At 58.7% G+C, this 10,597-nt stretch overlaps 1 protein-coding gene across 3 annotated transcripts in view; it reads left to right on the top strand.

Annotated features, from left to right (window-relative positions):
- Positions 1–391: 391 nt before the first annotated feature.
- RASA3 (RAS p21 protein activator 3) overlaps positions 392–10,597 on the top strand; it is a 162,455-nt gene continuing 152,249 nt past the window's right edge. Inside the window, exon 1 of one of the 3 annotated variants that reach the window (XM_024348421.3) lies at positions 392–636. In XM_024348421.3, coding sequence (XP_024204189.1) covers positions 582–636 — 55 coding nt within the window. In that variant the 5' untranslated portion in view covers positions 392–581. The remainder of the gene's footprint in view (positions 637–10,597) is intronic. The other 2 variants (XM_063792389.1, XM_063792388.1) reach the window with 2 other exon arrangements.

Genomic DNA, 10,597 nt, shown 5'->3' with positions numbered 1-10,597 from the left:
CGGAGGTCTGGGGTGGGGGGCTGTGTGTGCGTGTATGTGTCCCCGCCCCCCTCGTGCGTCTGCAGCAGGTGCCTTCGGATCGCATCTCAGGAGCTGGGGCTGGGCGCGGGATTCCTCCCCTGCCAGATCGTTGTACGTGAACTTCTCTTGGCAAAGTTCGTCCGCGAGTGAATCGCTCAGCCTCGCTCAGCGGGCCCGGGCCGCGCCGGCGACCTCCCTTCGTCTCTTCCGCCAGGCAGCCCGCGGGGGTCCCTTCCGCTCAGCGGCCAATCCGCGGGGCGGGGGCGGGGGCCGAGGCCTCGGGGGAAGCCGATCCCTGCGCCCCCCGGGTCTCCGCCACCCGCCAGCGCCGTCCCTGCCAACCCCGCCCCTGCAGGGCCCGGGCCAGTTGGGAGCAGGGGCCGGGCCGCGGGCGGAGCCTCCCGGTCCCCGCCCTCGCCCTCGGCCAACTGGCGGTCTTGCAGGCGGGCGGACCCTCGGCCGCGCTCGGGGCTCCGGCGCCGCCGCTCCTCCTGCTCGGCCTGAGCTGCCCGGGCTTGGCGCGCGCTTGGGGCGAGGCTCGGCGGGCGCGGACGCGCAGCATGGCGGTGGAGGACGAGGGGCTCCGGGTCTTCCAGAGCGTGAAGATCAAGATCGGTGAGTGTCCGCCGGCAGCGACGCGTCCGACCCCCCGGCCCGACCCTGTCCTCTCCCGCGCCCGCCTCCCCTCCGCAGATCCTTGCTGGGGACCCCGGCGGAGACGCCCTCCAGGCGCGGCGCGCTCCCTGGAGAACGGCTGGTCCGGCTCCGCGGCCCCTCCCCACCTCCCCGCCTCCCCGCCTCCCCGGGGCTCGGGCTGGGTCGAGTCGGCTCCGGGGTAACGCGGCTCCCTGCGCCTCCTCTGCGCCCGGAGCGGCCCCGGTCCCTGGTAGCGGCGGAGGAGGTGGGGTCCCTGCGCCGAGGGACGTCTGTCCGCGTGTGCGCCCCCGCGTGTGCGCCCGAGCGTGTGCCCCGCGTGTTTGCAGGAGTGCGCGCGCCTGAGGCTGTTTGGGCGCCTGCACTTCAGGTGTCAAATCCACTGACGTCGGGGTCTCGGCATCTCCCTTTCTCCGCTGCGCCCAGAAACTTCCTTTCCGGGGAATGTGGAGGCTCCTTCACGCTTCTCCCCAGGGGCGTGAGGCCCCGGCGCGCTGCTGCTGCTGTGCGCGCGCGTCTGTGCCTGTGTGCTTGTGTTTGTGTGTCCATGTGTGGGTGGTGTGTGTGCGCGTGCGTTTGTGGGTGCATGTGTGGTTGCGTATTTGTGTGTGGATGCATGTGTGCGCGCGTGTGTATTTGTGTGTGGGTGCGTGTGTGTGCGCGCGTTTGTGTGTGTGCATGTGTGCACACGTGTGCGTGTGTGCTGGTGGGGCGTTCTGGCTGAGGGCTCCCGCGGGGCAGGGAGACCCCGGACCCATCGGCACCACGTCCTCTTCCACTGAGAAGTGGTGGGCGAGCTGGTGGCGGCCAGGGCCTGCGAGGCTGCGGTTTTTCTCTGGGCTTCAGCAGCTTCTGAAGTGGGCTCCGGGAGGCGTTTCCGGAGAGGAGGCTGTGTCTGGACTTCTGGTTTATCTGGAGGGATCTGCTTTTCCCTGGTTGTTTTATCTTGGGAGAGTGATGTGGAAGTCCTCCCCCTCCCCAGAGCAAGACCGTTTCCTGGAGTGACTGTTCCATATTCATGCCATGAGTGTGCTGGACCACAGCGCGGTTCAGGCTGGAGAGGCTTCCAGGGCCTGCAGTGTCGCGGTCCCCACGGTCCTTCTCCCCCACTGAGCCGCACTTCGCAGCCGGCCTCTTCCCGTGTGAAGAGGCCTCCGGGAACGGGCTGAGTGTCAGTTGTTGATGACATTTGATGCTGCCGGAGGCATTCCAGCTCCCCTAAACCAGCGGGCTGTTTCCTGTCGGCTTTATTTTGGTTTGCGGATCATCGCTGAGACACTGTCTTGATATTTGGCCCAGAAGCGCTGCAGCTAGGATGTGGCAGCACTTCCGCTTTGAGTAGTCCAGAGAGGAGGGATTTCTTTTGTTAATGTGGTTTAAATCCGCTGTCACTTTCATACAAGAAAGCCAGAGTTGGCGCTCCCTGAAGTGCCTGAGGTCGCCTTGCCTGGGTGGGGAAAGGTCGCAGCCCGTGGGGGTCAGTTTGCTGCTCTTTCCTTCAGCCAAGGCTGCCTGGCTCAGCCAGCGAGTCTGAGGAGTGTGAGAAGCACTGGGCTTCCTCAGTCACGGGGGCAGGAGGGCTGGAGGTGGGTGCCCCTGTGGGGCAGTGCCAGGTCTCCAGGCAGCAGGCAGAGGCGGCCTGGGGCTTTGCGGCTCGGGGGTGGGGGGCCCACAGCCGGCACAGCATGCTCGCTGTGTACTCCAGGAAGGGCTACACTTCAGTCCACGGCAGGACTTTACAGAAGGCATGGGAAGTAGAACAGGAGGGCGAGGGAAGACCAGAGTCTCAGACCAGATACTCAGACCCTGAGTCTCCCAGAAGGCAGCTTCACCGGCCTGCGGGCACTCGGCCCCACTTCTGACAGGCGTGGGGGTCAGGCACCCCTGGAGGATCCCTCGGAGAGAAGGAGGTTTGGAGATGCCACCACTTGGTCAGGCTCTGTGCTCCACTTTAAACAAGCCAGTGAAACCCTGGCTCAGCTGAGGCTTAGGCTGCTAATCCCACGTGGGGCCTGGATATCATCTGAACCTTTGACCCTCCCAGGGGCAGCAGCAGTGAGGACGGGTAGAGAGGCCCAAATGCCAGCTGCCCGACTCTCTGGATGTGGCTCCAGCAAGAAGTCCCTGTTTCCTCTCCCCTCCAGAGGTCACCTGCAGGGCTGGCTGCCTGAGGGGTATCTGTGCCCCAAGTAGCTGGGGAGACAGGGCACCTCTTGCATTTGAGCAGAGATGCAGTCTGGGCTGGAGACCCTGAGGGTGACCTGTGGGCCCGCTGGTTTGGGGTTAGTCTCATGTAACTGTGCTGCTGGCCTGATACCCCGGGGCTCCAGCAGAAAGCCCATCTGTAGAAGCGAAGTGGAGGATGACCCTGAGCGGCGCTGGTGCCAGGGGGCCACTGAGCCCCTCAGGCTCTTTCTTTAATCCACATTCATGGCCAACCTTGGCTCTGACTTGCCCTGCCTGAGTCCCTGGTCTTTAAGGCTCAGACAAGATGGTGCCCCTGTGGTTGATTTGAGGGCCCCTCGCTGTCATTCACCTCTGAGCCTTGTCTCCAGGAGCGCTGGATTTGCCCATGAGTCTGCCAGTGACTTGCTGCATGAGCCAGGGCCCGTGTCTTCCCCTTCATAACCTCATTTTTCCGTTTGCAAAAGACAGGCAATTATTGTCTACTATATCCGGTGGGAACGTACAGGGCAGTGTTGTTCAGGGTTAAGTTAACACCCTGCCCCCTCACTCCCAGAACAAGAATTGTCCCTAAAGTTATACCATAAGCAATTCTGCTACTACTCTTACTAAGAAAAAAAGCCAGCACATTTTTGGGGGGATTGGGAGCTTTTTTTAAGGTATAGGGGCATTGGCCATTTAAATTCTTAAATAGCTTTGAAATGTGTGGTGGTGTGTGGCCTCATTCAGACGTTGACATTGGGAAAAATGGAAAGAATCTCTTCCTCCTTTCCCCCTTCCTCTTTGTCCTTCCAGCTCTTGCAGGTGAGGTAATAAGAGGAGAGCGCCACGTAGAAGTGAGGTGCTTTGATGGTAACAATTTAGAGTCTTTGTCTTGAAGAATCTGGCTTTCTGCATTTCAGTTTTGTGGAATCATTTTGGATATGTCCTTCTGTGCACTTAAACATCTTAAACATTGTGTCTTTCGAAACAGTCATTAACCTTTCACAGTAGAGTCTGTGTATCATGCATGACTGAGCCACACTTCCTATGCGATCCCTGCTTTGAGGAAGCCGGTGCTTCGGACTTTCCATGAGTCAGGGACCCACAGGGAGGGCACTTCCGCCACGGCCACGGCGTTGTTTTGGGGCCCCCGCCCCCAAGGCGTGCAGTGCCTCCTCCCCTCGCAGTGATGTCTTCCGTTTCCACAATACTTACTGCTTGTTTTTAAATGTGGCGCCTTATCTTGATACATGTGTTCAATAAAGAGCAACACACAAGGTGTTTCTCTCAATCTGTTAAAGAAAAAAAAAAAGCCAGCCCGGCGGTCCAGGGTGGGAAAGGCTCTTGCACCGCGGTGACCCTGCCGTCGAGCTGGAGGCGGTCAGCGTCCAGGAATGCCGTCCGTGGGAGGCCGGGCCTGCCGTGGGCTCCCCGCTGGGGCTTCCTGTGGCTCTCTGGTCGCTCCCTTCTTTCTCCTCTGGGCTCAGTGCCTGTGGCTCCACTGGGCTCTTGCTCCCTTCCTGTGAGGCTGGAGCTTGTCGGTGAAGAAGACCCACGGCCGGTCTGGCCCAACATTGAACCGCTGGTGCCTGCAGGCCTGTGGGGCAGTGAGGGCTGGGGGCTGCTGGCCTCCAGCCCCAGCTATCCCTCTCCTGATCACAAACAGAATCCCACCTGAAGCAGAAGGAGGTGGCACCGGGTGAGAATAGGGAGAATGACAAGTGGGGTGCCTGGAGGGTCCCCTGGACTGTGCCTCCCTGGCCCCAGCTCCTGGGCTAGAAGGTCAGGGCTCCGGGCCCAGCTCTGCTAGAAGTGGCAGCTGACACTCTCAGCCTGATGGACTCCCTCACGGGAGGTGGAGGCCGCTGGTCACAGGGCTGTTACAGGCATCAAATTAGGTGATGGTCTGTTTAATAAGAGAAAGTAGCAACAGTGTCTTCACAGGGCTAGGGCTCATTCAGGTAAGAGAAGTGTTTTGTGAATGTGAGGGAGGGATACTGGCCACGCCGTGGCTTTCCCCGTGTCTGTCTGACAGTGTAAGGAGGGGCTGTGTGGCCACACATGGGCCTTGGCATCAGAGATCCTAGATTCCCCTAATGCTAAAATTAACTTGGATATTTTATTAACCAAGCTCAGCTAAGCTGCCTGTGCTATTTTTAACCCCTGAGGACGAAGGTGCAGGGCTTGGCTGCACCTGGGAAACAGCAGGGGCTCCGGCAGGGGCAGGTTCAGCCTGGGGCCTGGGCCTTGCCTGGGAAGGGGAGTGGGTTTCCTGTGCGTGTGTGGGTGTGGAGGCGGGATGCAGATGCTAAGGGCGTCGTTTCCATGTATTATCTCATTTTATCTAAATTCTCAAAACTCCACGGCACTGAGGTGGAGAAAGGGAGACCCACAGACTTATCTGGGCCCAAGCACCCCAGCTCCACGGGCTCCTGGGATCCGAGTTCTTCTCCTCACCACTTAGTATTGTCCATTAATTTTTTTTTCTTTGAGACCGGGCCTCACTATGTTGCCCAGGCTGGTCTCCAACTCTCCAACTCCAGGACTCAAGGGATCTTCCTGCTTCAACTTCCTGAGTAGCTGGGACACAGGTGCTCACCACTGCAGCCTGCCTGTCAGTTTGGAGAGCTGTTTCTTCTCTGTGATCTTGGATTGGAATGGGGGGAATCATGGAGGGCTGGAGAACAGAGAGACTTGTTGGTGACCTTAGGGACACGAGGCAGGCAGTGTTCAGGCAGGGAAGGAAGGAAGGGGCTGCTGGTCTGTGTGGGTGGACAGTGGCCTGGGAGGCCCAAGACACAGGGTGTGCTGGGAAGACAGTTTGGAGATGCAGAGGTGATCCTTTAAGCAGGGCCACAGCCACCCATCCAGCCTTCAGGCGTGTGAGCAAATGGTGCCTGGCAGGTGGACTCAGCCAGGGTGCCGGACTGGTGGGCAGAGTGTGGACCCCGGAGGCAGCCCTGGGGGCATCATTCCTGGAAGGGAATCTGGCATTGGTGGAAAACACTTTGACTTGCTTCTTTGGAGCTAGTGGAAGCAAATGAGGCATTTGGAGCTAAAGAGCGTGTGAACCGTGCAGGCGCAGAGTGGATAAGCGGCGTCTCCCTGAGGCTGGGGCACCGTGTTTGCAGGTGGCGCGTCATGTTTTAAACACAGACGTGTGTGTTTAGAAAGGAGGTGGACGTATTGGCTGGAAACAGCCACAAGCAAAGTGACGGCTGCTAAGGTTTTGAAAGTGAAGGCTGCTGAGCGATGGTGGGAGGGGCTTGGTGAGGAGGAGAGCTCCTGGGGGCCCTCGGAGGAGAGGTGGACGTAGCGAACCCACTTGGAATCAGACACCCGAGACTGCATGCTGGCCACGGTTCTTGACAATTCTTTGATTTTAGATGACCCCTAACCTCTCTCTGCCTTGGTTTCTTGGCTTGTGAAAGTGGAGGCCAAGGCCTTCTTTTGCAGAGATTAATGGGACTTAGATGCACCAGGCACTTCCCCCGCTCAGATCTTCATAGATGGGAGGTATCATTCTAGCAGAATTTGAAGCTGTCTGTTCGTCTGTAATGAACTGGACTTCTATGTAAGCAAATATATAAATTGAAAAAGAGCTACACTTTAATAAGTAGGAGGGTGTTGAGATCCAGGAGAGCTCACACTCTGGAGAGGTGGCTTTGGTTTTGGCTGTCATCTTGGAGGGGGTCTGGGAGGGGTAGCTTTGAACTTGCCCCTGAAGAGAGAGTGAGGTCTCAGGAAGGGAAGGAATCATTTGGGTTGGGCTGGTGTTATGAGATGCATGGCCTGGCCTTTGAGGGGCCCAGATAAGTTAGCTGGAGGGGCCAGTGGGACTTGTGGATGGGCCTCTGGCCGATGGGTTGACAGAAGGGGCCGCATGGGGTCCCGTGGGGATGTGGTGTCACGCCCCACAGGTGCCGGTACCTCTGGAGGGTGCGAGGTTGGCCAGCAGGTGCCAGTACCTCTGGAGGGTGCGAGGTTGGACAGCCATTGTGGAACTGTGGTGGGGGTCGGGGAGGCAGCTCACTGAGCGCGTCTCGTCTTACGCAGCCGCAGGTCAGAGCAGGGGTCTGTGTTCACGCAGGAAAGGAGGGGCTTGCCGTGCAACCAGAGCTTCTAGCTTTGAACCGTAGGTGAAGGCGATGAACAGACGTGTCTACTGCAGCAGCACCTGTGGCCAGTGGCTGAGTGAGCAAATAGCAAACAGTAGAAGCAATGTGAGGAGTTGGGGTCTCCCCGCCAATCTCCTGTCGAACTGTCACCCCGTCGTTGCAAGTGGGGCCTGGTGGGAAGCGACTGGATCTTGGGGGTGGATTTATATGAACAGCTCAGCGCCATCCCCTTGGTGCTGTTCTCACAACAGTGAGTGAGTTCTCGTGAGATCCGGTGGCACACCTCCCACCTCGCGCTCTTGCCCCCGCTCTCGCCGTGTGAGACACCTGCTCCCCCTTCACCTTCTGCCATGACTGGAAGCTTCCCGAGGCCTCCCCAGAAGCAGATGCCTCTGTACTTCCTGTACGGCTTGCAGCACCGTGACCAATAAGCCTCGTTTATTTTGAATTACCCAGTCTCAGGTGTTTCTTTATAGCAATGCAAGAACAGCCCAGTGAGTAATCGCCAACTGAAACGGTGATTATGTCATGTGCATCCACACGTGGGCTGCTCTGTGGCTTTCAAGGAACATATTAAGCCCAGGCCAAACCACATGACTCGCAGGAAGTTCTACGGCATAGGATTCAAAAGAAGCAAAATGAGAGCGCCCAACACCACCCCCTAGAAGAATGATAAACACAGATCAGATGAGTGTGCGCGGATCAGGGATAAGACCCACACAGCCTGCTAATTGGATTACCTGTGGGATGGCAGGAGTGCCGTGGTAGGAAGAGAGACAGGAATACAAGGCCTTCCGTAGCCGCAAGTATATGTCTATGATGCATCAATGTGCAGCTATGTATACGGTGGGTGAGTGAGTGAAGAACAAAGGTGGAGCTTAGAAATCATCCCTTCACAGATTGCAAGAACAGTGTCGGCTGTGGAGGACGCCAAGGCCGAGAAAGAAAATAACTTGCCTTCATTCAAGACAATGTGCTGTGTGGGAAATGCGTGTGGACAGGTGAAGGAGCGGCTCCATCAGGCCGCAGCGGGCGTCCAGCAGTGACAGGCGGAGTGAGTTGTGGCCAGCCCCTGAGAGGCCCCGGCCCCTGACAGGCCCCTGACAGGTTTTGGGGCTCCAGCCTTTGTGTCTGGGAGGCTCTGGCACAGGTGAAGGGGAACTGAGGGTTACGTCACCTGCGACAGATGGTTCAGGGTCTCTCTGGGTGTGACGCAGAGTCCAAAGTGAACAGTTACAAACGTTCAAGCTTTGCTGTAGATACGAGTTTCAGAGTCACCGAGGTGCCCGGGAACCCCCTCGTCGGGCCTGGATCCCCGGAAGTGAGTTTCTCCATGGGTTATTGGTCAAACGGCATCAGAGTGTCTGGGAGATTTTGTTTTTCTGTGAGTATTTTCTCAAAAATAGTAGTTCCTTGTTCTATGAGTGTCTGAAAATATTAGGTGTGTTTCTGCAGACAGGGCTGGATTCCTGGGGCTGTAGCTCTAGCCACCCTGAAATTTGGCATTCTTAGTTTTCGTTTTCAAATAAGCTTGAATCCCACATTTGGAACAATCACCCAAATTTAAGGCTCAGTTTTGTTCCTTCTGGGGACAGTCAGTGCCCTGCTGGTATCACAACACAGCCAGTAACGGCTGCAGCGCTGACCTGCGTGTCCTGGGTCCCGAGAGACACCGTGCCGGGCTTCTGGGGGCTGGGCCGGGGGGCTGGGTCAGGAGACAGGAGCCGCACTGGGGACCGAAACCGGTGCCTTGGCCTGGAATTGATCGAGGAACGACTCCTGCACCTGTTCTTTCCTCTTTACATTGTTTCTTTTATGTTATCCGAATAATTTCCAACCTGTAAAGAATCATCTGTCTTGGCCCTGACTGCCCATAGGATAAAATTCCAGAGGTTGGTAAGAGGTCTGAGTCTTTCCTAGACACCGTGGGGATCCTTTTTCTGACCACCGACCAGACAGATGTCCGCTTAGGACATGCATGGGGGCCGTGGCTCCCAGCCCCGCATGGCCCACCCCGTGGGTGCCTCCCTCGCCCCAGGATGGGCCAGAGTCCTCAGCCCCTTGCTGAGAGCCACCCTCCCTGCCTGGTGCGCATGGCGTGCCCAGGGTAGGACGGAGGATTCTCTGGGATGCCTGACAAAGCCGAGGGGTGATTGTTGTTGTGTCTTCCTGGAGCTTGGTTTTTGGACTTCATCGTCTCCAAGCTGCAGCCCGGGTCTGAATTGGGCGCGATAGACCCAGGCCGGCTGTTCGTGTGGCGTTGGAGCCAGTTCCCATTTCTGCGTTAGGTTTCATTCCTGGCCTTTTCCCTGCTTTGAGGGGCTGCACAGAGTACCTGAGGGCCCTTGCGTGCACCCCTAAATCTTCTCTTTAGCTGTGTTCCTTCTGAAGGAAAAGGTTTCACTCTTCTTTTCAGCTCTGGAGATTTCTTGTTTTGGTTCCAAACCCTTGAGGTGCTGGAGCAGCTAGTTTGCCTTGATCTTGTCACTTCTGTGTTTTCTCTTCCCCAGAGCAGCCATTGCTCTGGGAGCCTGAGGACCAGCCTCAGCCCATGGCCCCTGCTGGGGCGGCCACCTCGGCGTCCGGTGGTGACTGTGCAGGACACATGTTTCCTGCCCCCCTCCTCTGAGGCTCCAGGAGCAAAGTGCTGTCCCCAAAGCCACGCCGGCAGCAGGAGCGTCTCCATGACGGGTGCGCACCGAAGGTGCGTCCAGGGTGTAGGGACCCAGGAAGGTTGTCTTGTGGTGGACTCTGATGACCACAGCCCAGGCGCTTTTGTGGCTCGTGGGATCGCTTCCTCAGAAAGGAGGCTGGGTGCTGCCGTGGCCTTTTCCTTCCTAGAGCCCTTTCTCATGCAGCGTTGGCTGGGCCTGCTCAGCACTGTGGCAGCTGTCATGGCAGCCAGTGGTCCTTGCTTTGGGCAGCAGTGAGATGCACAGGCCTGGAGTCAGGGCTGGGGCCGACCTGCCGAAGACCCCCTTCCTAGCTGCGTCCCTCACTCGGGGCCGACCCGCCGGAGACCCCCTTCCTAGCTGCGTCCCTCACTCGGGGCCGACCTGCCGGAGACCCCCTTCCTAGCTGCGTCCCTCACTCGGGGCCGACCGGCCGGAGACCCCCTTCCTAGCTGCGTCCCTCACTCGGGGCCGACCCGCCGGAGACCCCCTTCCTAGCTGCGTCCCTCACTCGGGGCCGACCCGCCGGAGACCCCCTTCCTAGCTGCGTCCCTCACTCGGGGCCGACCCGCCGGAGACCCCCTTCCTAGCTGCGTCCCTCACTCGGGGCCGACCGGCCGGAGACCCCCTTCCTAGCTGCGTCCCCCTGTGTGGAGGCCCCACTGGTTCTCCTGAATGCTGTGCCCTCTGCTTCCATGTCAGAACATTTCCCTCCAATGGGCAGGGGCGAACCCGCCTGCACCCCCGGGGCCCAGGTGCTCCCAGATGCAGAGCAAGCCCACCCAGCGGGGGAAGGCACGGCTCGGGGGCAGGAAGGAGGTGGTGGAGCTGGGGGTGGTTCGGCCCCAAGCGCCCTGAGCCTCTGGTTGCCTACTTCATTCTGGCCCAGGCTGCATGGGGGTTTCCAAGGCTGGGGTCAGACTGGTGGACAGGGCCATTAGCAGAGATTCAGGAAGAGAAACCGGT

The sequence above is a fragment of the Pan troglodytes genome, chromosome 14 (assembly GCF_028858775.2).
Source record: "Pan troglodytes isolate AG18354 chromosome 14, NHGRI_mPanTro3-v2.0_pri, whole genome shotgun sequence".
Lineage (NCBI taxonomy): Eukaryota > Metazoa > Chordata > Mammalia > Primates > Hominidae > Pan > Pan troglodytes.
The sequence above is the reverse complement of the archived record's forward strand: the minus strand, read 5'-3'. Positions and strand labels throughout refer to the sequence as shown.